The sequence below is a fragment of the Vespa crabro genome, chromosome 10, assembly GCF_910589235.1.
Source record: "Vespa crabro chromosome 10, iyVesCrab1.2, whole genome shotgun sequence".
Classification (NCBI taxonomy): Eukaryota; Metazoa; Arthropoda; class Insecta; order Hymenoptera; family Vespidae; genus Vespa; species Vespa crabro.
In genome coordinates, this window is record NC_060964.1 from 3,748,870 (window position 1) to 3,776,007 (window position 27,138).

The window sequence follows — 27,138 nt, forward strand, 5'->3', positions numbered from 1 at the left end:
GACTTCATGGTTACAATTTAAGCGAAACAAATTCCCCTAGAGAAGTAATAAATTCTGAATATCGGAAATGAGTAAAGTTTAACAATGGAAACAATTGAGATGCTTAAAACATTTTTCGGCTGCTTTTATCATATTTTTTTAAATTGAATTTTGGTGAAAAATATTTTTTAAAATAATAATGAAAAATTTTAATCAACATATGAATTTAACGTTATAAATTCTATTGTTATTTTGTTTCAAATATGTCAATAATTTTTGTTTGATAATCAACAATATATGATTAATATTTATTCTCAGAATATTTATATATATATATCTAGCTTCAATTGCATTTTTGGTCGAACTGAAATATTACTATATTTTAATACAATTGGTGCTATTTATATTTATAAAAGCCTAAAATAATAGATACGAATATTACAATTTCAGGAAAGATGCAAGTTCAACCACCTAAAAATAATAACATAAGCGGGTAAAGATACATTTAAAACATATAAAATACATATCTATATACACATATGTTTTTTACAATCTATTATCATATTTGTATACGTAGTATGTATATATTAACATATAATTTAATATAACTAATTTTTTTAATCTGTTTATATTATTAGATCTAATTTCTTACAATTGCCACAACTTCAATTAAGTAAGTTAGGATATCCTCAAGTTCAAGCATTGATTGAATATACGAAAGCTAATATAAAACCTTGGAGATTATTTCTAAATACTAATTATGTCCGACCACCTCAAAGCGTGTCAATATTAAGTAAAAGAATAGTGAAGAACATTGAATACTTCCAGAGCAACTATCTCTTTGTATTCATTGGATTATTTATATATTGTTTGTAAGTTCTATGAATAATATTTACAATATAGAATTTATTGAGAAAAATTATTTAATAAGGAATAGTATATATATATATATATATATATATATATATATATATATAAATTATCAAATTTATAATTTATGTTAATGTTACTTTTATATTGTATTGTCATATTTTAAATATCTAATGTTATTTGTACAATATTATTTTAGGATTACATCGGGTCTATTACTCCTTCTTATTATAATCCTTTTTGGAATTTGTTATATGGTAACTAAATGGCATACTAATAAAAGATTATTGATTCTTGGTCATAGATTAACTTTAGCTCAATTATATGCATTAATTGGGATTTGTTCATTACCTTTCTTTTATTTGGTTGGTGCTGGACAATATTTGTTTTGGGTACTTGGTAAGATAAAGGAAAATTATATTCATCACTATGACTTGATATTTATACAAAGATACTAAAAGGATCAAAACAAATTTAAATATATGTATGTTTATTACAGGCGCATCCTTGTTTCTAATAACACTTCATGCAACTTTTTATAATATTGACTCTGTTTTATGTCCGGGACAAGAAGAACTTGATACATTAGTAGTTGAAGAAGTGTAAAGTTATTTTAAATATGAAAACAATTACAATTATAAAAAAAAGAAACTAAAACGTTTTTTTATGAAAGTAATAATTTACACATTTTATTCACGTATAAAAATAAAAAAATATGAACCAGAAAATGGAATATATTTATATTTAAGAACTATATTGAAAGAGAATTGCGTTTCTCTTATTTTGTATATTGTCATGATTCTTTACTTTTGATAAAATGTCTCTTCTGTATCTACTGTTTTCCATTGCAATTTTAAATTTGCATGATCGCGACAAATTTTATGGAAATCATACATTATAAAAATAAATAAAAAAGATACTGTAATTTATTATTATTTATTGTAATAATTATATTATTAGTAATAAAAAAATAATACTATATTTATATGAAAAATGGAAAACATCAGTTCTCTGCCAGGAATCAGGATCCATCCTCATTGGCACATATTAACTTCCATTGTTTTACTTACCTAATTTATATAGGTAAGTTTTATGATAGATCAACTTAGGTCTAAATACAAAAAAAACGATGGTTTACAAATGTAATTATATGTAAGTTAAAATTATTACAAACTTAATATTAGGTTATATAATCGTTATTGTGATACAAACATGTTACAAAATTTATTATTGTTTACATATAAAATGAATCAAAATAACCAATAAATTTTATTAAAGTTAAATGTTTAATCCAAACATTCTTTTATATTCCTTATGCTTAATAAACAAAAGCAAAGAAAACGGAATTGAACAAAATTTGTGTTATATAAGATAAATTTGGGTACTACAAAGACTTGTTAAAAGAAATAAATTCATATATCATTTGAATAAATGCGAACTTTTAAGTCGTAATGCTACACATGCTATTATACATTCTAATTTAGGCTTGTATTCCAACATTGTTTGAAAACGAGATAAAATAAATGATGTAAAAATGTATAATCTTTGAATACTCTGTCACAATGCAGAAATTATGTGTACTAAAACTGATACATATATAACTATAATCAGCTGAATTTATTTTTATCTCATGCTAATTAAAAAACTTGACAATATTTATTACATAGAAGTTGTCCATTCAACGAAACATGGTTTATTATAGCTAAATATCTTATTATGAACATAAACATACTACAAATAAGTATGATTCATTACCTGATGAATGTTCGTATTATAGATAACTATATTGTAAAAAAAAAAAACCTTTTTAAAAATATTTTAAATTTAAAATTTATGGAACAAAAATTTATTATTTAATTGACACAACCTTTTTTGTCTTTATTATATTTAATTACATGCATCAAAAAATGATATAATATGTCTGAAAAATATAAATTAAAAGCACATTAAATTTGTATAAAATGCGCTCAGTCACTGCCAGAAAAATACTAAATGAATTTAGTCATGTGGAGTCTATTTTACTGAGTAATTAATACTAAATTAATAATTGAGCCTTTATAAATATTAATACATGTGAATATAGATAAAAAAAAAAATTGTTCTTTTATCATTATGATGTTTAGATTTAATAAACTAGTTAAGGATAGGGCAAGCTTTCTAAAACGAAAAATAGTAAGTATTGTTAATGTCAATGAATCATGGATAATAAATGTATTACGAATTAATATTCAGATAAAACAATAAAAATAATTGTGAACATGCAAGAAATATCAAATTTATAAAATTGAAATAAATGTAATAATTTGTAACACACAGAAAAAAAAAAATCAAAGATAAGACTTGTGTACATATTTTGCAAAAAAAAAAGAGGAAAAAGAAAAAAAAAAAAAGAAAAAAATTAATAATGATAAAGCAAATTCACACAAAGTTTGCTGTTATTTGCTAGTGTACACAAAAAAAAGCTATGTTATAAATTTAACACAGCATAATTTCAATTTAACTGATACCTTAATCCCTTGGTAAAATAATGATACTTAATATCTAATAAAATGATAAATTTAAGAAGACATAAAATTGATGAAATTTAAATGGCAAAAATACTTTCTTGGTTAAATTCATTTACTGGATTTATAAACATTAAGTGCATTGATTTATTTTGCACAGAAGTTTAGAAAATGTACAACCATCATAATAAATCATTATGTGTCATGTTGTACTGATATTACTACTTTCATCAACTGTATTCTTCAGTAAAAAAAGATGAATATATTCGTAACAGTGATAATCAAAAATAAGAGCTATGTAACATGAAATATTTTGTGATTTTACTTTGTTCAAGATGTTCTGAACAACAAAAGCAAAAGAAATTCCTCAAGTAAAATTCCTAGTTTTTGTTTAACACTAAATAGTCTTCATCACAGTAAAAAGTAGTAGTCATAGTTCCATGCAATTACACACTGCACTTTATATCATTGAAATATTATCATTGTATCAATTGTTACTTATAAATTACACTTAGTATTGTTTCTTCTTGTTGATTTCAAAATCCACTTACCTTCCAAAACAAGATTTAATAATAATAAATCTATTTTATAAATAAGAATGAAATCAATGTTCTATAATATTACAATGATATGAAGTTTATAAATTGGCTGGCTTACCCTTATTTAGAAACTAAAATTAATACGATATCACAATATTAAGATGAAAATGCTTTGCAGAACTACTATTCTGTAGCACCTTTATCTTCTTTGTATTCTTAATAAAGTGTAAAAGCAATACATAACATTTAAAAATTTGTAGTACTATTGCTACGATTGACCTTTTTGCCAATAGCTCTGTTTGAGATTCTATTTGTTGCAGATCTTAATCTATATCTTTCAGAATTTACTGTGCCATTTATTGCAGCTACGTTTGGAGCAAATGTTTTAATACACTTTGCTGCTTCTTGTAATTGCTTTGATAAAATCTCATTTTTCAATTTTTCAGCATTTAATTCACGCCGAAGCTGAGCCTTTGTTTTATTTCCATATGGGCATAGTACTCTGTGTTGAATAAGTGATATAGCTGAAGGCCTCATTTCAGGATTTGGATGAATCATTAACTGCAAAGAATATTATTTTTCTTCTTAAATAGTACTAATATATCATGCTATTAAAAAAATATTATAACTTCTTATGCAGTAATTAATTTGCAGAAACTTACCTTTAGCAAATCATTGAGATCTCTACTATAAGGCGATAATTCTTTTAAATTTCCATTTCTAATATCATGCCATTCTGGACCATTCTTGGGAAGTGGACCACCACCACCAGCTTCATATACCGTAAGACCCAAGGCAAAGATATCAGCTTTTGTTAAATGATTGAAATCTTCATGTAAGATTTCAGTTGGCAAATATCTACAATCACCCTCTTCAACTTGTGGATTACTAATAGATGTTACATGACCCAAATCTCCAATTTTATATGTGATTTCTTCTTCAACAATTTCTTCTTCGTCAAAACCATCATCAGCTGAATCATAATTAACAGCAAGTAGCCTTTTCTCCTTTGAAATAAATATATTTCCTGGTTTAATATCCATATGTACTAACTGGACACTATGGATATATCTTAAACCTTCAGCAACATGTAACAATAACTGGCGCATTTCTGCTTCAGACAAATGTTTCTTTTCTTTTTGCAAAGTTAAAATGGCATCTGCCAAACTACCACCATTGCAATATTCGTTTTGTATAATCATATGATTATCTTCTGCCCATGCCGAATAATATCGTACAACATGTTGATGTTTGCCAAGAACAGCATGTGCATATACTTCGTTTAATGCATTTTTTTCATTTATGCTTCCAGCTACAGGTTTAATGCTTTTTTTAATAGCATAAACGCATCCATCTAATCTATTAATACATTTATAAACAGAACCAAATTCACCAGTACCAATTAAACCAAGTTCATGGAACTCTCTATGGTACCTGGGAATGTTAGATTCATGTAAAGCTACACGTTTAGTTGGTTGCTCTATTTCATTTTCAGAATCCTCCGAGTCAGCAAGATCAAATTTATTATTTTGAACATCAGGAGATCTGATATATACATAAAAAAAAAACAAAAAACAAAAATTAGACATACTTCATAAAATATAAAATGAAATAAATTTTACAATACAGAATAGTTTATATCTATACCCATTAAGACTACGCTTTGATCTACTTCTCTTTCTTGCTGTTAATAACATTCCATTTGGTGTAAAGGGATTAACATTGGCTGCAGGTCTATCTGATTTACTTTGGTAACTGCTAGCTACAGGTCTAGGCTTCTCTAGCGAGAAAAGTCTAGTACATTTAGAAGGAAGTGGAGTATGCATTGTACTTTTTTCCATTAAAGTTTTAGGTGTAGCAGGTGAGTCAAACAATCTTAATGCTCTGACACGCTTGTATGGTGGGCTACAAGCCAGAGACATTTTTTGTGAACAGCCAGTTTCACGAGATGGAATTTTTATTCCAGAAGGTCCTATATTATAAGTTGAGGTATTAAAGTATTTGGTATAAAATTAAATAATAAATCTTCTTATATCCACAAGATACATTAAGGAACTACCTATAAGTTAACCTTAATGTTTTGAACACACACATATAATTCTATTTAAAGAATTCTCTTAATTGTATAGCTAATAGTTATTTTAAGCAAATAGACATATATCATAAGACAAAGCAGACTGCATTCTAATGATTAATATTTCATTGATAGCATTGTTTTCAATTGCAAATATACTAATGTTTGTTTACAAATATTTAGTGCGTATATATGTATGTGTGTATTCGAATACGTCTACATATATTTATACACACACGTTATCTATATATACATTTATTAAATTATTTTTTTTTATTTCTAACCTGTCACATTGATGGCCGGTGTTTTGTTATTATTGTGTGGTACTGTAAAGGTTTCATTGAGATCGCAGGCAGGTGGACTAGTGAAAGACAATTTTTTCGGTTGAAGTGTAGATAAGCATCCGGAATACTCGGTCGAAGAATCAAAAACATCTTCGATATCGCAACTCGAGTTGTTTCCAAGGCTGCTTATATTAAGTTCCTCATCTTCTATATCACACGCATCAAAATGCAACTTTCGTGCCACTTCCATGACTTCAAATTGTCACCATAAGTCAATTCGCATGCAATTATCTTGTGCGCATTAAAAATGCCACACCAAAAAACTCACACCAATTAACAAAACCCGAGCACGTTCGAAAGATTCATTCAAACGAACTATTCGTATCAAGAAGCGTTCGTTATGGCGGGTGGCACGAGCTTGAAAATGAGACACGCTATTTGTAATACCAATATTATTTCACTCTTTTTTCCTTTTTCTCTACTAGATATACTAATTACCAATTAAGTGACTTCTCACTATTTACAAACCAATAAAACAATTTGTTAACGAAAAATACGTTCAAAAGTAAATATAAAATCTACATTTATTCGATAACTTCGCTAACAATGGCTATGTGCAATTGCGACATCTGCTTGTTTTTTATGATCACTAACAATTTTTTAAACAATATCCGAATTTCACATTACGAATGTAATATTTTGAATTTTTATTAGGTTTAAAGAAAGAAAGAAAAGCGTACTTTTTTATTTTTAAAAGCAGTTGATAAATATTTAATATTAAATATAGGGTATTCCAAATATCCCTAGGTAACCTGAAAATTTCTAGGTGATTTTAAAAATCGATCACTCTTTTTCATAATTTTTTAAATAAATTTCGCAATGAGATAAAAAAAAAAGATATTAACTATCTAAATAGTCATATCTCTTTAACTATTTGAAAATAATGTGGCAACAATGTAATAATTATATAAAATCTCGTTATCTAATAATATAACGGTCTTTTTTAAACAGATTAGATATTTCTTTCGATAAAATTGTACTTAAAAAAAGTGTAAACATGATAAATTTTTCTTTCAATATTGACATATCATTATTTTTTAAAATTAAAATCTGCTCTTTCGTTGTGCTTTTACAAAAAATGTACATAAAAGAAAAAATAAAGTTAAAGAATAGAAAAAAATAATTAAATAATTAAATCTGTTATTTTAATGACTATATAACGAATTTTTATTAACTTAAATAATGATTTACAATTCATACATATTCATATATATATATATATATATATTATAAATATATATATATATATATGATACATAAATATACATATATGTATCTATATATGAATTTTTCATGTGCTATTATACAGCGACTTCTCTATTATACAGCGCCATTCGCAAATACGTATGCAGTTGTAAACACAGTTAGGATACAGACGTCTACTGTTCAGCTGATAAAGTGTAATATTTGATAATTTTTTATGTCATATCAATTATTACTTTTTTAACCTTTTTTACTAAAATAAATACTAATATAATCAATATGTTGTAGTAATAAATTAATACATGAAATTTTGATGGGTAATTAAAGTTACTGGTGGGCGATACAGTTACTATACAATGATGGGTAAGTAAAATTATTGTTGGTAACAAAAAGCTCAAGTTGGTATTAAATAGTATTAGTAAGACTATATTTATATAATTTGTAAATATTTATAATTTTAACCTGTTAACCAGTGAAGACAAAAGTAATTTATCACAATAATTTCTTTTTTCTTCTGACAAATTAATATATAGATAATTTGTTAGTGCTGCAATTGAAAAAAAAAACATATTTCCCAATTCTTTATTTAACGGTTTATCCAAAATTTTTATCTATATCTTAACCAGTTCATTTATATTTGCTGTTCAATCGTAGTTTTTTTTCCTGGTTAACAGGTAAAATATTCAATTTTTAAATGAAGTTAAATAATAACATTCTTTTTTATGCATCCTTCCTTGTCGACGAATCTTTAATTAAGTATATCGAAAAATATTTATTGAAAATATATAAGACGTCTATATTATTTGATTAATTTGAAGCAACTTGTATTTTAGATTTTAATGTTATGAAGATCATTAGTCAATCAGTATGAGTAAGACACCTGTTTCAATACTACAAGAAATGATGGTGAAAATGCAAATGATACCAAATTATGAATTAATACATGATGGTGGAGGCACACACGTGAATACTTTCACTTATCGTGTTACTTGTGAAGGACTTAGTGCAACAGGTACTGGACGTAGTAAAAAAGATGCAAAACATGAGGCTGCAAAAGCTATGCTTGAGAAAATAGCAGCTCATAGAGCTTATCCTCAACTACCAGCTTCCCCAGCACAATCTCCCATAAAAACATGTATACCAACAGTTATACCAGCTTCTCCAAGAATTCCACCAAATGAGCCTTTTGTAAATGCAATAGGTGCTTTACAGGTATTTCTTTACTTTTAATATTTGAGTCAGTATTAATTATAAAAATATATAATGCATAATCATTATAAATCTTTTATATTTTACAGACATTGTGTGCAGAAAATAATTTGCAGGAACCAGAGTATATACCTATCAATGATGAAGGTCCACCACATGCAAGAATTTTTACTTATCAATGTGTACTTTCAACATTTAAAGAAGAAGGAATTGCTACTACAAAAAAACAAGCAAAACATGAGGCAGCTAAAAAAATGTTAAATCGTATAAAAGAGCTTGTTTCTGTTAATTATCCAGAATTTTTGGATAATGATGAACAAAGCCAACTTAAAATAAATGATATGATAAGCAATTCTATTGCTGAAGCACGTTATCCTCAGTTAAATAGGTTTTCATCTAAGAAAGTAAATTTAGGTCTTAAAATTTCTGACTATCATATAAAATTGAAAAATTCTTTTATGACGATACGCCAAGAATTATTAACAAATTTACAGTCAATTAGACATGATACAAGTGATTACAATATGGTAAACACTATTTTATATAGATTACAAGAAATTTTGACACCATTAGCTATACAAGTGACCATAACATTGTTAAATTCTATAAATCCAGATATTTTTGTTGTTAGTATAGAAACTGATACTTCTCCGTCTATTGTACAATGTAGTTCAGGGACAACTAAAAAAGAAGCTGAATATAAAGCAGTTCTTAATTTAATAGATTCGATTATATTACTCTTAAAATAACATGTTTTGTATGTATATATGCTTTATATACTAGTAGAACATAACAAACTGAAATTTATATATTTTCTACTTGCTAAAAGATGTTTAAAAATCGAAAAAAACAAAGTAGTTAACTCAGAGATATTATAGTTATTATAGAGTTAGCATAGAGATATTATTAAGTTAACACTTCATTTCTTAAATTTCTGTAAAATAGAACTTCGATATTAATTTTAAATATTGTAAAAACATGATTATTTTCTAATAATTTTTTGTTAGCTATTACAATTAACTATTGTATTTAAAATAATAAAAATGTTTATAAAGATTAAATCACATTTGATCACGTATATAAATATTTTTATTAATTTTATTTACTTAATGTCACATAACAATGCTACGCCACGTAAAGTCCAATGACGGGGATTATGATCAGTCTGAAAATCGATGGAACCAACATATTTTTGATCAGTTCTTTGAGGTTTTCTATATATAGGGCATTCGTAAAGTTTTGGATCTTTACCAGCAGTTGTATTAATTGCATATATGTAAATTACGGGCATTTGTTCATATAAAACCTTCGGTTTACTCTCTATAAGTTTTCCAGTCCTACGATCAAGAGACGCACCCTCTAAAAATAATCCATGTACATAAACTCCTTCTTGAGGTTGTTCTTTAATATCTTCTTTATTAAAACGCGTTATAAGATTTTGTAATACTACAGAATCTAAAGCCCAACCTTTGTGTGCTCTAGTGACTTCCTAAATTGTGTAATATTTTTAGAAAAACAGAAAAAATTATATTTATATTAGTATATAATATATATTATATTAATTATATTTATATTAAACATACGTACTTGTCTCATCGCTGTTAAAAATCCTTGAGGATTAAAGAAACCTGTCATCCAAAAGACTTTAGATCTTCCATGAGTACACCAATGTCTAAATTGATGATCTCTTTCCAAAAGTTCCGTATACCAAAATCCTAAAGTAGCTGATTCCCAAGAAATTTTCAACCATTTTTCTGGTATACGGGCATCATACATAGAATCCAATGATTTACGTAATCCCTGACTCATTACAATAGTACCTTCGATTGCTAACTTTAAATTCGTTAATGTACTGTAAACTTCTTTGATGACTCTTGTGATTCTTGAAAGATAAAATTCATTTATAAAATATAACAAATGATTATATCGATATGATATCATTGAATACAATGGATAAAACAATTTAAATTTGCACGTTACTAAAAGGATATCAAAAGTGAAATTTACCTATCTATTTCTTGCCTTAAGAAAATATTCATTGGTAATAATGCTCCCATTCTGTGGAGTGCTTCTTTTACTTCAAAAGAATTATATTGTTTTGGTAACTTGGATAGCATATCGTTTGCTAATTTGTAAACGATGGTTTCTCTAGTTTCACCACCTTGTGCACCACCTTCCTTTGGTTGTACACTGAGAATAGTATCCAAAATTCCCTTAGCCGTATTAATTTGATAAGTGATATCTGCATTTGGATGCAATCCAAATACTTCTGGATTGTCAGTCGTTGGAAGATTGTCAATGTAATCTACGTATGCCTGAAGATTTCGAGTTTGTGGTACTTTATAGCCACGATAGAATTCGAATCCAGGACGTAAAAGAACATCACAGAACCATACATGAGTGAAAGTTGTTAATAAACGCTTATCAAAATCATCTGTAACTCTACCACCATATTGAACCTGTTGAAAGTTTTACATTGTTAAATAATACACTGTACATTTTTTTTCGAATTAATGTCGTTAAGAGCAAGCGAGGAACATTGTTCTTGCTATGTGTCTATCATATCTATCATACCTCTCCGAGCATGTAACAGACTGTGGGCCAGGATACACCTTTCTTGGGATCCATATCATCAAGATGATTTTGAATAAATTGTATTGAGGCTGCGAAATCTGCTTGATTAAATTCGTAAGGTATATTCCAACCAAGTGGACCAAACTTTCTACGTTCTTGTACAACCGTATGTAAAAATGCTACAGCATATAATAATGGTGGCCATTGTGATTGCGTACTATAATCCAATGTATCCTGTGTTACATTTTGATAAGTTCTCTTTAAGCTAGCTCTGATACCTTGGGGTGGTTCGTTAGTGAATTTGATTGCCATCTAAAACCACATCGCTATAATATCTTCTATAATATAATATCGAAATAATTAAATATTTGTTGCTTTCAGTATAAACCTGTAATAGACCAATAGGGAATTGTGGATGCACTTCTGTAGTCATCCATAATCTGAAGGCTTCATGAACGATATCTGTTTCAACGAGTGCATCCATTACTTCTGTGCAGAATGATAAAGATAAGTGAATATTCTGCAAAAGAACCCAACCACCTGTATTCATTGCATCCGTGATCATTCGCCGTGCATGGAATTCTTGTCCTTGACCCATAGACACTGATTTTAATTCTAAAGAAAAAAAAAAAAAAATAAAGAAATAAGTAGATAAATATATCCGAATTATATTACATGGTTATCAATACGAATATAATTACGAATGGATTTCTGCTTGGCTAGTGCTGTAATTTGTGGGCTAGGATCTGAACCAATCGATAATAAACATATTAAAGGCGTTCGGACCTCCGATTCCAACCAAGTTATTTCTAAATCCAAGATTTTTGCTTCTCCATATTCTTTGCCCAAGGATTCAACAACGTATTTTTTTGCTTGAGATAAAGTTCTATCCGGACTCCAAGATCTGATAAGTAATAATTTCCTAAAAACGTCTAAACTTTTTTGATAGCTGCATGGCAATTCTTCTTCTTCCGGTTTTTCTTTTTCATACCAAATGCGCCATTCTTTCTCGTTTAATTCGATTTTTGTTAAAATTTCTGAAAAGCTATCTAGTTTGCTAATTTCAACCAAATTAAGCCACGTTATATCAAGAATCCATTTGAATGGTTTTGGAGTAACCGCATTGAGATCTAAGGACGCACCACCTTTTATAAATGCATTGAATTCCGTATGACTGATCATACCATAATGGCAATCAATTTTCATGGCTAACATTAATGTGAATAAAGATTTATGTCTTTCGTAAAGACTTCTCAATGTGAAAGCCCATACTTCATATGTGAGATGCCGTAGTATCGTATTTATTCTTTCCGCTGTGATAGAACTTTTGACCGATCTCGTTATAGAATTGTCGAATATAGTTAAGAATTGCTTTAAAGAATTTTGATACATCACGTTAACGTTACTCATTTCTACGATTAAAAAGTATAAGATGGATCCCCTAGATGCAACCGCCCGAAATTCTTCTCGAGCTAATGTAATTTTCTTTTCGGTTAGAACCGATACTTTCAATTTTTCCTTTACCGATTCTGCTGTGGATTTAGTCTCTTGAAGTACTCCTATCAATTCTTCGTCGTCCACCAAAGATCCTACTGAGGATGTGAGTCTATGTAGTAAAGTACTCTCGAGTTCTTTCATGGAACGCTGATTTGTCATGACAGATTCAAACAGAGTTACTCTTTCAGCTTCTAAATCAGCTTTCTCCATAAGTATAACTCGACCCAACAATTGATCTTCTAAACCCAACATTGTCACAGTAAAATCTATTATAGACGTTTTCGCTGATATCTCGGGACTATATGCAGGATTTGGCAACTTGGTTGTAATGTAAAGCATGAAACCAGGCATTACATCACACTCTTTGTCTCCAACAATGACTTTTTCTATGGAACCCGATTTAATGAAGTTTTTCTCAAGCACGTTGTCAAGAACAGGATCAAGTTCTTCCGCTACATCTTCGATCAGTAAAGGTCTGCCTAACGACAAACTATCTTCCAAATGTGTCCGGAAATACTTATGATTTAAAGAAGTGATTTGCAATTCATTGGAACATTCTTTGTTTTTAATCCACATTTTACCTTGGTTTTGAGGATCCACTAATAAAGGATAAGATGTGGATTTCGTAACGATTAATGCGTTTTGTACGGATAGTTCATCGTTCGGCAAACCTTGAAGTGTCCATTCTGACATAGTTGCGGTATCGACCAACATGTGGGTTATACTCAAATGTTTCGTAAATGGAATGACTTTAGTCTTTAAGATATCCATCCAAGCAATTACTAAGTTACTTCTATATTGTTGATTATAAGGACCGCAGTATGATAAGAAACCTGTCGCTAATAAAACATCACCGACTAAACGTCCTAATTGAAGCTTAAAGTCTTTACTCTGTTCAGTCCATCGAATCTTCTCACCTCCTAATCCATTAATGAGAGCCGTCGCTGCTGTCATTTTTCTGAGGCATATATTAGCAGCATCGGTTAATCTTTGTTTTTCCGAGACCGCGGCATCGTATTGTTCTTTTACAGTTTGAAGAGCCATCTCTCTTTCCGACAATTCTCTCTCGGCATTTGTCAAATCCTCCATAGCTACTTTCAATCTTGCCTCTTGTAAAGCTAGATTAGCTTTTAATGGAAGAACTTCTTTATTCACAGAATGGAAAAACGCCATGGCTTTGGTCCATGATAATAACCCTGCCACGTCGCCACAAACTCGTCTGGCTGTTTCCATATTATAATCTTCCATCTTGAAATAAGGTTGCAGCAGTTCGACCATCTCGTTGTTGATTATATCCTTTGGATAATTTTGTAATTGCAAGAGGAATGTAGTACTAGCCATTAGCTTCAAGGATTCCGCCCATGAAGGTTTAGGACATTGCGTCGTGGAATCTGGTACGACTGAACCTATCTTACGTTGAAATAGAATCAATACGCAATCCATTATTCTCATTATAAGATGGGGTGGCCTTCCAAGTTTTCGAACGGTTGCTATATGAGCAGGTTTGATGGTATTCAAGGCAGCTTCCGCTTCCTCTAAAGCAGGCTTCGCAGCTTCGAGCTTTTCCTCTGCTAATGCCTTTTCTTCGGCTATGCATTCCACTAATTGTTCTGCTTTTTCTTTTACTTTTTGTACCTGATTTTTAAAAGCTTCCGCATGCATCGCTCTTTCCGTTACTTCTAGTAAAACCGTTTCCGCTTTTTCTGATGCCTGTACCAATTCCCTTTCCATTAAAGCTAAATCTTTTTTTAAAATTTCGACGGATATAGAAGCTTCTTCAAGCTTAGCCAAACCGGTGTCCATTCTTTTCGCACCTTCTCCTAGCTCATGCTGCTTGTTACGATAAATATTTTTGTAACCTCCAATAAAATTAAGATAAGATTTCGGTGTTACGTGCGTCGCTCGTCGAAATCGCTGAAAATACTCCATCGAAGTTTTAGCTACGATATCTTGTATAGAACCAAGAGCGTTCACGAGTTCGATTTTAACTTCATTTGTACAAGCAATTTCAAAATCGTGGAGAAAATGTTGGGCAACTAAAACGAGTGCATTTTTAGGCCACGGTTGGAACCAGTCTATTGTACAACCGGATATTAATGCTGGAAAGCGTTGAGCTCGATTTCGAAATTTCTCTCCCACCGGTGAGAAACAGAAGACAACGTGTAGATTTTGACAGGTTCTTTGCAGAAAGAACTCCATTGTTAGCTCGTTATTGATAGTTTTTTTAGGATTCTCACGTTTCAGGATAGGTGTCAATTCCGATATGATCTCTGCTTGCTCATCCCGCGTAAATAAATTGCTGATTACACCAGAGCTCAAAATATTGTTCAAATATTCTAAAAATCCTTCCTCTTTGATATCCAGATCGGTAAAGATAAAAGTGGTACCTTTTCCTTGAGCACCGCAAGATCGATAAAGAAATTTCAAATCTTCCAAAAAGTTTGCTACGTTGTAGGATCTTGTTAATGTGATTTGGAAGATTTTATAACCAGCAATGAAAGAGGATAACTTGGTGAGACTTTGTTTACCCGAGCCACCCACCCCTACTAACATGACATTTCCCTTTGGATGTCTTATCACTCTAGAGATTTTTACTAGGTGTAACATTGCGTCGGGGAAAAATACAAGATCCATACCGGCACCTCGTTGCATTTCATTAAATTGTGTCAGAAACATCTCCAATCTGTCTCGTAATACTTGCTCATCGTAAACAGGTTCATATACCTTTGGTAATTCTACATCAGCGTCCTCGCTTTCCTCGCCAGTAGGTTCAGGTGCGTCCCTGACATAAAAATTAATGTCAAGAATTTCGTATTATAGTACTCTTCCGTTCTGTGTTTAATAATTAGAGAATTACCTCATGAAATCTACAAATGCTGGATTTGGCTTCGTCATGTCGACATAATCATCGCCTAAAATATCTTTTACAACCTGAACAACTTGTTCCTCGAACCACTTCTTGTCCGATTGCATTGTAAATCTATCACTAAAAACCCGCATACATTCGTGTTTCCAGAGTGACATTAATATGCTTTCTGTATTTATTACCGTAGATAAAGTACCAACTATTCCTTGCCAAATTCGTGATAAATCTCGAAGGCTGAAAACGTAATGAAATTTAGCTGGAGTAGGTAATAACTTTACTCGCGTTCTTTCCCATAAAATTCGAGTCAACGGAACCATTTTTTTAATAAGATTTCTAATTTCATCAGAGAAGCCTCTTTTCGCATTGTAATGTCCCTCTCCGAGTATACTGAAAATATGATCGATCGATTCGTTGCTGGGTAAGGTACAGTTGAAAATGGAAAATTGTCGTTTCAATCTCGAAGGTATATCATTCCTTCCTCCGCCAGGTTGACACATAGCCGCTAGAAATGTTACGTCAACGATAGTGGTGAAATCGCCAGGTTTTTCGAGAGAATAGAAACCCTTCATATCCATAGTCTGTCGTACAATTTCGTTAGTGATTTGATCACCCCATTCGTTTATTTGCGGCAAATTTATGTCATCGATGAATATCAACATTTTCTTACCACCTGGCGGTCCAAACGTATTTCCCATACGTTTTTCAACATAACTTTCGATAGTTTTCTGAAATTGGCATGGGCTAGTCGCTGAACTAAAATTGAAGGATCTATTTAAGGTTGTATCAGAGTTAGCTTTTTTCATATATGATTTCATCATAACTGTTTTAGCAGATCCTTGTTCACCTATTAATAAAACGGCCTTATCTTGACGGCCAATCAAATCGATTAGATATTGAATACGTACATTATCGGGAATTGGCACGAGTACGTTACTATAATCAGGTGTCGAATATTCGGGATACACATAATTCGTTACCATACTCTTCCAAGTATCCCATTTGCCTTTTTCGGTGACAAAAAAATCAAAGACCTTTGCATCGGGATAGTTTGCTGAGTTTGGGAGATCCCAACTTTTAAAGTTCTCTTTCAAATATACGTCATATTTTAATCTATCGGCTGTTTCCAAAAGTGCTCCCATACCCCAGATTAAAGCAAAAATGTAGAGACGTTTTAGATGTTCCGAAGTTATAGGTTGATATCTATCTCTTTCGTTATCATCATCTTCCCCATCTTCCGCCAATATTTCAGGTGGTATTAATCCTTCGAGTATAGAGAGCATTTGCTGAACGATATTACTTTGTAGGACATTGATAGCTAATAAAAGCGTTTGAGTAGACCAAGAATATACCTATATAAGTGAAATAAGAATTATATTTATTCTTTTAAGGAAACTTGATTTGTTATATTTGAAGATATACCTGAATGAAAGAATCGGTAAAACACTGTTCTAAAATTTCTCTTTCAAGTGGCGATCGACGTTTGAGCCATGCTGTAACTACTGGATTCCAATCTAATCCTGAGGAACTCATATACACCATACCATTACGAGAAACTGTTGCAGGACTAGCATTGTCGATGTCCTGTGGTTCGAAAATAATTTTACATGTAGGTGCCATTGCTAAACGATCGCCATTGGCAAGCGTTAAGGTTTTGTTATCGTCTAATACGGAATTTAAATTTTCGATCCATATACTATCGACTGGTCCATCAAGAACCATCCATACATGTTCGCCTTTTTTCAATTTCAAAGTTTTGCGCCAAAGTGCTGAAAAAATTCCATCTGTCCAATCATTCGTAGCCACATCTAAACGACCGAACATTTGAGCGGCTGTTATACTCTTTGGATTCATCCTCATTTCTCTGTCGAGTACAATATTAACATGATTGAATATACTTTCTATATGTGTTTATTAATAAACATTCTTTTTATTAATTACCTATGATAATCACCAGATTGAGTTAATGCTTTCATCAATATATGTATACACGTTGTTTTTCCTGCACCGGTTGGTCCGAGTGTCATAATACCATGTCGTACTCTTTGAGTTTCATAAAGTTGGATTAATTTTAAGACCCATGGTGGATGGTAAATCAATGAAGCTTCTTTGACTTGCTGACTAATTGCTGTCTCTAATTCTGGGTACGAAGTTTTTTCTAAAACTTGATTTGGAAAAAGATCTGCTACCAATGATATAAACAATGGCTCGTCTTCGTCTGTAAAGAAATTTATTTACTGGTGGTATAATTATTTTTAGATTATAACAATTGTATTAAAATTAAATTATTGGTTATATGAACCTATGAGCTTTGAAAGATTCATATCTCTGAGAACACGCATAACAATTGTACTTTCCGAATCTTTGGAATTCACCCTCTTTGCGGCACCTAACGTTCTAAGTACGGATAAGATATTTCTTAAGCCGAAATCGTAATGAACCTTAAAAAAAAGGAATACCTTTAACGTAGAAATAGCAATGGGTTATCAAAAGAATTTTGAGAATATTTACTTGTTTGGTAAGTTGTTCCTCGCAAAGCTTATAAAGAGTATAAAATTTACGAGCTAGAGTAATATTTTCTAGGAATCCGCAGCTGGCCAATTTTACTCGTATAATTATTTGTCTATCGGGTACCATCATGGCTACGGTACGAAATTGTATTTTTAAATTCTCTGGGAGTTCTTTTCTACCCGCATATCCAGGATTCTATAAAAAAAACAAAGTATATGATAAAACCATGAAGGATGTACTTTTTATTCTGTTATACTACCATTGTAATAAATATTCCAAGTTCAGGGCACATATCTATTTGATCACCATCCGTGAATACAAATTGCTTCTTTTTTTCTTTCTTAGCAGCTAGAACAACAGCAACTTGCTGAGCGGCAACAGACAAGACAGGTAATTCGATTCTATTGAATTCGTCGAAACATCCCCAGGATCCACTTTGAGCCAATCCTTTGTAAATTCGGCCGAGTCCTCTATAATCCATTTGATCGGAGCAATTGAAAACCACGACATATTTTGCCAATGTCTTTCCCATATCTTTGACTGTCTCAGTTTTACCAGTTCCTGCAGGTCCGCAAGGTGAACCTCCCATTGACATAGACAATGCTTGTGCTAATGTTATGTAACATCTGAGATATATCGAAAAAGGAAATATTTTAAATATATTAATGGATAGAATTTATTAAATAAGTTATACCTATCTGTTAATGGTGTTATAACGAGTCTTTCGGTACATCCTAAATATTCATTTTGATATACGAATTGTACATCTGTTATGGATATCATAGTTTTATCTATATCTTCTTTAAAATAAAATCTGCATTGCTTTAACCATTCGAAATCATTTACAGAACGTACATTCAAGCGACACTATAATAAAATATTAATATTAAAGGAAATAAATTAGATTTAATTTCAATAGGTTTATATTTTTTATATTTTATTCACCAGTATATCAAAAATATCACGTTGATGCACGTGTATAGTGATCAACGTTTCGAACTTAGTTCGATCGATCTTTGAGAGATCTCGCGTAGTCTGATCGATCAAAGTATTCAACAAATCTAGAAATCTATTATTTGTTTCTCCCATGATTCTTTTGTCCGCACGTGCTTGTGCTAGAGCTAACTCTGCGTCTCTTGTCCAAATCATTTGAATTCCCAATATTCCTACTTGTGCCGGCATTTTATCCAGAAAATTTAATAAATTAAAACTAATATCATTTATCATCGAGTAGGCTTGACGAATAATGGAATGTAAAGATTGTTGAGATGTTTGTAAAAGCTGCATCAACCATGTCTCTACAGAACCTTCGGCTCGTACACCTTTTTCCAACTGTAAAGTTAAATCTTCAATTATTGAAATACTTTGATAATTAAATTATGAATAAATTTAATACTCACAGTTATCGTTTCACCTTCCGAGGAAATAATTGCAGTCATTTTATTATATTCTATGTCGTGAAATTTAACGTATTTGGTATTATCGAAAATCGAAAGCAAATGATTTTGTATTGTGTGCGAATCCGATGCTTGACCAAGTATTTCCAAAAGTGCTGGATCGGATACGAAGAAAAATCTTGGAAACATCATGCGTTTTTTTTCTAAATATCTACAAATAAAAATGATCGTAAATTATCATCATAGATCAGAATCACGTTAATATTATATTTACCCGCTAAGAGATTTTTGACAAAGTTCTAGCTGTTCTTGCAAATGCGGTAAAAGTTGCTTTAATAAATCATCCCCTACACAGCAAGGGACAACACCAGGAGTTTCATGAGCCCTCTGCATAATTTTTTGCCAACTCTTATCAATTTTACTAAATCTTTTAGCCTCTTTCGGCAATTGCTTAGCTATATCTCCACCCACGAATACAGCCTCAAGATAAACCCACATATTCTGGACGAGTAACCATCTTTCAAGAATCTCGTTTGTATTCGAAAGGTCTGCAAGCCATTGCTGTATTTGTTTGCGAAAGGGTGCGTTATATCTATTCGACATCAAGGAACCCAAAATCATCAAACTGTCTTCTAGCTGCCCTATTGTTTCCGCAGTAGTATCTCCTCTGAGTAATAATTCTCCTCGATTGTTAAAGGTCATAAAGGTCAATTCGTGAGAAGACCACTCGTTTATTACTGTTCTTAATTTTGCTTCGATGTCCTTTTCTTTCATCGCCGATATACAAATGTCTTCGATATCTTCCTTGTACTTCAACAATGGCGCCTCAAGAATATTTTTCAAGCAAAAATTTTCATTTTCAAGATCAAAAGAGTAATCCATTACTTCGACGATTCTCTGCCAATGACGTGGTTTCATAGCTTTGTTTGCCATTAATTCCAATAGCGGGCACATGTCGTTAAAATCGTCGATCGTTTTTTTCAATGCAAAAAATGCAGGCCATTCTTTTAAACCCTTCGGTAATTTACGGCATCGATTTTGAAACTCCATCAATTCGTTATTAATATCTTCGATATTTACCTGTTAAATGAACAAACATATAATTGAATTTACATTGATGATAAAAATAAATAGTTTAATCTTAATTATGATTCTTACCTCACCCCAAGGTATATCGTAATAACTACTGACCCGATCGATAACGTCATTATACAATTTATATAATTTTTGCAACAAATTTAATTCCTTTCGAATTTGCGATAGTTCTGGATAATCTGTAATAGGCAATCCAAATAATTCTTCGCCGCTCTGATACGTTTGTAACTTTCTCCACATTCCATCGAATCTATTTTGAAAAAGTATTTGTCTATCGGAAGCATCTCTAGGACTTAAACCAGGTTGCATTGGTCCCGAAGATCTATATTCTTCGCAATAAGCCTCATTGTCTATACGGAATTTTTCGAGATTCTTTCTCAAATCATCTTCAAACTGAGGCTGGAGATTCAATAATAAAACATGACTTTCTTGTGCACGTGCCAATAATTGTTGCCAAGTGTATCGAAGATTATCAACTTGTTCTAAGCACTCGGTATCAACAGGGACCTCATATCTTGTAACTATATTAAAAGCTTCTTCGATCGGATCAATTTTAAGCTCCATGTCGACCTCCTGATCACGAATTTTCTTTAAGGTATCCATTATGAGACGTACGTCGTCTAGATCACGTATTTGTCGATCCAATTTACGTTCCATTTCATTTATTACTGCATAAACATATTCCATTTCTTTTCGATATTTCTTCTTCATGGCCTGACCAATTTTGTGTGTGGAACCTGAAGTTTAGAAGATTTTGTAAGTTATGAATATTACGAACAATATTCTTATACGATAAAAGATTAGTAAACTTGCTCTTTATTTCCGTATAAAGTCCATACTTCAACCTTTCCGTAGATACTGCGATGGATCTTCCAAAAAGAATCATATCGGGTTCGGTGATTAAAAGATCTTCTAGTTCACCGTGTTTTCGTAAAGTGCTTTCGAATTCGGATAGGGAAACTTGCAAAAGTTCACGCATATTTCGTTCATTTTTCCATAGAAATTTATAAGGTTCCCATCGTTCGAAAAAATTTGACAAATCCTAAAAAAGTACATGAACTTTGTACAAAAAAGTTTGGGTACTTTTGTAATCGATCAAATGATTTACCTGTTTAAGTTCTTGGGTGCAACTGTTCAACATCGATAATATCTTGACGATATCTTTATTTTCTATAACCATCGAATAAAAATTTCGTTTCTGAATCATAAATAACGGTTTCTCTTCGGAAATTATTTTATAAAGTCTGCGTCTTCTAGTTTTTAAATCTTCCGATTGTTCTTCCTTCTTTTTCATAACATCATCTTGCACGCGCATTATTACATCAGTAATATTTCTTTTAATACCCCATTGTAAATCTTTCCAACAATTCTATACGATCGAATGAATAATTTTATATAAATAATTACTAGCTATTTCGAATCGTGATATTTTTAATACCTTATTGCCTTTGACATTCCATTGTGAAACACCTTTTGCTACGCCGGTAATTATTTTTCCAGCTGTGCATAAAATTTCTTGTACATCGTTTAAAGTTGGTTTTACTGTAACTGTTGGTATCATTAGATTGGCGTGTAATAGGAACACAGGATTCGGAGGACAATCTATGAACATGAATGATAAAAAGAAAAACATATTTCCAATTGAAATTTTCTATTAGTACTTATTAATCTATCGAATTATTTACCAAAGTCTATATTTCGAACAAATCGTTTTCTTATAGCGTCTAAAGAAGCTTTTGTAACCTTTATCAACACATCCACGACTTTCCTGGAATAGTATCTTCTCATTTCAGACATTGCATTTCCAACCATTTCTTGCATTCCTTTTGGTAAACCACCATCTATCGTTACTAATTGATGAGGGTTATCGAAATAGTCCCACACGATGGACCAATCGTGTTGCTGCACTCCTTGTTCCGCATCCTTCTCTATTTTTTCTTAAAAAAAAAAAACTTTCATATTTTTTTTCCATTTTTTTTACAATATTAAAAATTCTATAGGAAGTATCAAACCTTCTTCGATTAATATATCAAATTGATTAGATTCAGTAATCTGTTTGAAATCAGCCGCGGCATTTTTAACTAAACCTAAAACTTCTTCTACTGCTTCTTCCACCATCATACTTTTACGATATAAATCTATTGCGGCAATTCTACAAATTTCTTCCGTTTTTTCGATAAATTCCTCTATCGTCCATGGATCATTGGAAGTCGGTAAAGAATGTAAAGTGATCTTTTGCATGCTTTCTAATACGTGCAGAATTCTATGAAACAAATATGTTAGAGTTTATAAATTTTTAAATGCAACTACTTTGGCTTATTTAATACCTATTAGAATATACATCATGGATTCTAGTTATAAGTATGTCAAAGATCTTGATTTGTTCTCTTGTGTTTTGGCAAAATTCTTTCCAATCAGGTTGCGTCCATGTTAACAATGTCAAAGCAGGTTCGAATAACGACGCGACATGGACCAAATGTGGTAAAAGAAGTGGCCTAACTTCTAATTTCACTCGTTGAGCCGTTGTGACAAATTCTTCTATTACTAACTGAAGAGAATTCGCGACCATCGTGAAATGATCACGTTTAGCCAATATCGTCAGTGCAACTATAGGAATGTTAAAGTTTAATTTCGCAAGACAATCAGCTTCACGAAATAAAAGTATGATACGACTTTCCAGATTGACCTTGATCTTTCCTGTTTTTTGATCGATCGCTAACAATGATCTGTATTTCGAAAAAGGATGAATATTAGCCTTTATGCAATCAAACTTCATCGAATCTATAATTACCGTTTTAAGCAATCTTCGATAATCCATGAATTTTGATGTGTCCAAATTTCGGAAATATCCGATCGATATTGATTTAAGACGACGAGCGCTTGTGCGTAACGCTTCTCTAAATCTCCAGTAAGAGGTAACGTTTTTAAAACTGGATGACTCGTAACAGAAGTAGTTAATTCGTTTAGATGTACTCTGAGAGATTTTTAATTTGATAAGCGTCATATATGATTTAAACTTTGTTCAGTAGCAATTATCTTCTTATTGACTTACATTAATGAGTTTGCCCAAGTTACTCTTCCAGCTATAGGAGGCATGTGTCTGGGCAATGGTGGATCGTCTCGTTGTTTTTTAAATAATTTCAAAATTCTTTCGATTTCTCTATCACAATATTTGATCACAATGTTATATTTCTCTTCGAGTTTCGTCAATGGAATTTTTTTGCTAACCTTACGTAGAATAAAGTGCTCATTAATCATGGATAAATAAAAAATTCATAAATTCGAGCTAATATTATACTTTACCTTCTCGAATCGCGTTAGAAAACGTATACCTTGTGGAGTTTCCCAAACATCGGCATAATTTTTCTCAATGATATCACCAATATTTTCTTTCAAATTATCCGTCTTCACCATAAACTCATCATAATCAGTATCAAATTCAAAGTTTCTTGGGTCCAAATAATCATAAGATTTATTCGTAGCTATTTGCTTAGACTCTTCGAAAATTTTCATAGCATCTTCTAAAGCTAAAAAAATGAATAAAATTGTATCTGTAATAATTGATCTTAATTATATCGAAATATAAGCATACATTCTCCTAGTAATAATCCTTCCATTCGTCTTTCGAACAAATTTTGATAATCTTCGATGAGATCGAACATTGTAAGAATTTTTCTGATTCTCGCACAGAAAGAATCAAATCTTCCAAAAACGTGAGTTTCAGAAAAGGAAAATTCTTGTTCCGTTACGGCCGGTGAACATCGTACCAATCTGTATGTTTCTCTATACGACCTTGAACAAAGAATATATTGCTATTCTAAAAAAAAAAAAAAAACTAAAGATTTAATAGTAAATTTCTTTGGAATGAGAAATCAAATAATTACTTGTTCAATCTTAAGCAATGTTTTAATCTCGATCTAACAGCCATTCTGTCCTGACCCCAAATCGTTTCTTTTCCTCTTTTCGTGACGTAATCACGACAAGCTACTATCATTTGATTAGTAATTTTGATCATTAATGAACTGGTTCGTTCCGAAGTATTATAAAATTTGGATACACTGTATATCAATCTTACAGTTTGCAGCAATGATATCAGAGAATCTTTCATTTTCACCTGAAATAATTAATCAAAATCGATGCTTTCTAAGGAAAGAATCGATCATCGAATCTTTTTTGAAAGATCATCTTACTGGATCGTCGAGGTATAAACAGTGACAGCATTTTTCTAAGGCCTGAATAAACTTCGCGTTATCTTTTGCTTCGTTGTAACAATAAGTCACTTCGTCCTCGGTGTCGACCCAATTTTTAATGTAAGCCGAGCGAACTACTTGCAAGCATAAAAGTGACATACGCACTTCATGATCCTGAGAACGAAATAAATTCGTTTATCATAATAAAGATAAAACGTTAAGATATTAGTCTTTAGAAAAAAAAAAGAAAAACAAAAAGAAAAATTAATATGGAACCTGTAATCGACAAACAAGTTGACTAAATTGCGCTCCTCTTCGTTTCCAATATTCCAATTCTTGTTGCGGCCCGGAATTATCGTTCTCTCTTTTAACTTGCTTACTCTCCGCCATGAAATCTTTTAATTTCTTTATCCATACTTTTACTCTTTCCTCAACTTTAGTTACGGCATTTTCTTTAGACATGAAAACTTTTGCTTCCTCAAAATTATGGACGTTCATCATTATATTTTCACCATCGTCAAATATATTACCTTCCAAAGCTACATCTTCGCATACTTTAAGAGAAAGTATTAATATATTTATTTCATATTTAAAAAATATTTATGCAGTTGTCTAAATAAAGATAGCTGAGCTCATTACCTCTTAAAGCGCTACAAAATGATCTAAGACCAGGTAATAAAAGAGTTTTTATCATTGGACAATCATCTTCTCCTTCTCCAACTGAGTGTGCCAATGCCTCCATAAAAACATTTTCAACAATACGTTGAATCGATGGTACGATGCCGATCTTCATAGTATCTATAATGCCTGTGTACAGATCCTTTTGAAATCCTTCTTCAGGTAATTGTTTTGAAAGATTAATTCTAAGGGATGAAGAATAAAAAAAGTAGAATATAATTTTTGCAACATTAACTAATATGAAAAAACAAAATAAATACCGAAACATGTAAATACAAATCCCTGTACAAGGAACCTGCCAGCCGTCGGTTAAAAAAAGTTTCTTTTTTGTTGCTTCCTTTGTTTCCTTTTGTAATTCTTTTACTTTCGACATTGACGTATTTGCAACGATTCGAGCACCTGTAGATTTCGTTTGCACCTATTAAATCAATTTTAATTACTAATTATAATTAAAATTAGTATATTATTAGTAATATACGTATAAAAAAAAGTATAAATTTACCGTATCGAGTGGACGCGAAGGTTCCATTTCAACGACCTCTTGGTAAAACCAGACGAGAGTTGACCTCGCGTGAGGTAAAAATAGTTGATTGATTTCATCTAGCATATCGCCTTCGAAAACATGGTCCATTATCTCGTGACGTGTTAACTGTGTCGCATCCATCAAAAGTTGAAAAGCAAATTCCAAACGAGGATCCATTTCTCCTCGCCTAGCCTTTCTCTCGCATTCTTCGCGTCGTTTCTGAAAAATAATAGTCGTGGATTGTCAAAATAATTGAGATCGGTCTTCTAATTATACAGAATAAATAAATCAATAAATAAATAATTGTTCGATTTGAATTTGAAATTCGGCTAATTCGACCTGAACAATGTCACCGGAAAATTCATCCTCGCTTTCCTCATCAGAATTGTCTGATCTCTCTTGGACCATACCAGGTCCTTGGACGAACATGTTTAAATAAGTAAGAACCGATAGATGATCGTGCTTGAGTATCACTGCTAAGAATGGTGTAGGTATTGTGACGACTGAAATCGGAAAGTTCTCGTGGATAGGCGACGTTTCGAAGGAATGGGTGGGTTAGCAGTACCACTATTTCGTGTCTGGCACCACCCTTCCACGTATCCTTCGTGTCTTCTACGTGGGAATTTCCTCGCAATTCTACTTTTACTAGTCGATATTACAGCGTGTCTTTTCTCGCAGCTAAATTTACACAATGAACTATTTGCAAATGTGGTTGATCATAATTTTTCATATTTACAAATAGGTGAGCTTAAATATTTTAACTTTTTTTCTCATTAAATCCATTCCATTTTAACAAAGTGAATATCTTATTATTAATACTTTCTTAGTAAAAATATAAAATTGTTTTAACATTACTCCAAATGATATACATCTGAGCTTAAAAATAATATATATCTTTCCCCGAAATCTTGAAGGGAACGGTCAAAATTTGCTTTTTAATGAATTTGTTTACATTTATCTTGATTATCCATCAAGTCAAATAAAATTGTTTTATTTTAGGTTTATCTGTAGTTTGCATTTATAAAAACTATTAATTCTTAATGGATCGGTTCTATATTGTATTATAATATAAACAAATTCCTGAATTA

At 31.3% G+C, this 27,138-nt stretch overlaps 4 protein-coding genes across 10 annotated transcripts; 2 read left to right on the forward strand and 2 right to left on the reverse strand.

Annotated features, from left to right (window-relative positions):
* The first annotated feature begins 53 nt into the window (after positions 1-53).
* Positions 54-1,778, forward strand: LOC124427749 (prenylated Rab acceptor protein 1). The gene is made up of 5 exons (XM_046971051.1): positions 54-153; positions 430-472; positions 618-851; positions 1,049-1,248; positions 1,349-1,778. Exons 2-5 carry the CDS (start codon positions 435-437, stop codon positions 1,453-1,455), a joined length of 579 nt encoding a protein of 192 aa, XP_046827007.1. The 5' UTR covers positions 54-153; positions 430-434; the 3' UTR covers positions 1,456-1,778.
* Positions 1,779-3,652: 1,874 nt separating this feature from the next.
* LOC124427743 (wee1-like protein kinase) lies at positions 3,653-6,948 on the reverse strand. Its single transcript, XM_046971040.1, has 4 exons — positions 6,251-6,948; positions 5,540-5,864; positions 4,555-5,437; positions 3,653-4,453 (listed from the first exon to the last, which is right to left on the reverse strand). Exons 1-4 carry the CDS (start codon positions 6,498-6,500, stop codon positions 4,139-4,141), a joined length of 1,773 nt encoding a protein of 590 aa, XP_046826996.1. The 5' UTR covers positions 6,501-6,948; the 3' UTR covers positions 3,653-4,138.
* Positions 6,949-7,629: 681 nt separating this feature from the next.
* LOC124427747 (RISC-loading complex subunit TARBP2-like) lies at positions 7,630-9,652 on the forward strand. 6 transcript variants are annotated; one of them, XM_046971043.1, is made up of 4 exons: positions 7,630-7,710; positions 7,802-7,876; positions 8,347-8,725; positions 8,812-9,651. In XM_046971043.1, exons 3-4 carry the CDS (start codon positions 8,381-8,383, stop codon positions 9,469-9,471), a joined length of 1,005 nt encoding a protein of 334 aa, XP_046826999.1. In that variant the 5' UTR covers positions 7,630-7,710; positions 7,802-7,876; positions 8,347-8,380; the 3' UTR covers positions 9,472-9,651. The 6 variants fall into 6 exon arrangements, with proteins under 6 accessions (XP_046826999.1, XP_046827002.1, XP_046827001.1 ...); XM_046971046.1 differs by having other exon boundaries at positions 7,660-7,876; XM_046971045.1 differs by lacking the exons at positions 7,630-7,710; positions 7,802-7,876 and adding an exon at positions 7,958-8,269 and having other exon boundaries at positions 8,332-8,725; positions 8,812-9,652.
* Positions 9,653-9,795: 143 nt separating this feature from the next.
* On the reverse strand, positions 9,796-26,479 carry LOC124427742 (dynein axonemal heavy chain 5). Of its 2 annotated transcripts, none has more exons than XM_046971039.1 (34): positions 26,390-26,479; positions 26,030-26,269; positions 25,788-25,945; positions 25,489-25,712; positions 25,126-25,403; positions 24,850-25,023; positions 24,544-24,773; positions 24,252-24,451; positions 23,963-24,186; positions 23,712-23,887; positions 23,451-23,633; positions 22,987-23,385; positions 22,672-22,922; positions 22,345-22,587; positions 22,098-22,261; positions 21,768-22,028; positions 21,473-21,701; positions 20,723-21,396; positions 19,839-20,644; positions 19,568-19,775; positions 19,113-19,499; positions 18,862-19,034; positions 18,427-18,793; positions 18,168-18,362; positions 17,959-18,097; positions 17,598-17,874; positions 17,079-17,520; positions 15,651-17,008; positions 11,998-15,575; positions 11,685-11,911; positions 11,297-11,608; positions 10,730-11,181; positions 10,310-10,604; positions 9,796-10,211 (listed from the first exon to the last, which is right to left on the reverse strand). In XM_046971039.1, the coding sequence occupies exons 1-34, from the start codon at positions 26,477-26,479 to the stop codon at positions 9,825-9,827; spliced, it is 14,001 nt and encodes a 4,666-aa protein (XP_046826995.1). In that variant the 3' UTR covers positions 9,796-9,824. The 2 variants fall into 2 exon arrangements, with proteins under 2 accessions (XP_046826995.1, XP_046826994.1); XM_046971038.1 differs by having other exon boundaries at positions 22,345-22,596.
* Between the last annotated feature and the right edge of the window lie 659 nt (positions 26,480-27,138).

Bases quoted from the DNA above. Each gene is read 5' to 3' on its own strand.
- LOC124427747 (XM_046971043.1), top strand. From the start codon at position 8,381: ATGAGTAAGACACCTGTTTCAATACTACAAGAAATGATGGTGAAAATG. The intron at 8,726-8,811 runs GTATTTCTTTAC...TATATTTTACAG, and splicing joins ATGCAATAGGTGCTTTACAG to ACATTGTGTGCAGAAAATAA.
- LOC124427742 (XM_046971038.1), bottom strand. From the start codon at position 26,479: ATGTTCGTCCAAGGACCTGGTATGGTCCAAGAGAGATCAGACAATTCT. The intron at 23,888-23,962 runs GTAAAGTATAAT...ATTCTACGTAAG, and splicing joins TTCTAACGCGATTCGAGAAG to GTTAGCAAAAAAATTCCATT. The intron at 21,702-21,767 runs GTAAATCATTTG...GTACTTTTTTAG, and splicing joins GCACCCAAGAACTTAAACAG to GATTTGTCAAATTTTTTCGA.
- LOC124427749 (XM_046971051.1), top strand. From the start codon at position 435: ATGCAAGTTCAACCACCTAAAAATAATAACATAAGCGG. The intron at 852-1,048 runs GTAAGTTCTATG...ATATTATTTTAG, and splicing joins GGATTATTTATATATTGTTT to GATTACATCGGGTCTATTAC. The intron at 1,249-1,348 runs GTAAGATAAAGG...TGTTTATTACAG, and splicing joins ATATTTGTTTTGGGTACTTG to GCGCATCCTTGTTTCTAATA.
- LOC124427743 (XM_046971040.1), bottom strand. From the start codon at position 6,500: ATGGAAGTGGCACGAAAGTTGCATTTTGATGCGTGTGATATAGAAGAT. The intron at 5,865-6,250 runs GTTAGAAATAAA...CTTATAATATAG, and splicing joins ACCGGCCATCAATGTGACAG to GACCTTCTGGAATAAAAATT. The intron at 5,438-5,539 runs GTATAGATATAA...TGTATATATCAG, and splicing joins TCAAAGCGTAGTCTTAATGG to ATCTCCTGATGTTCAAAATA.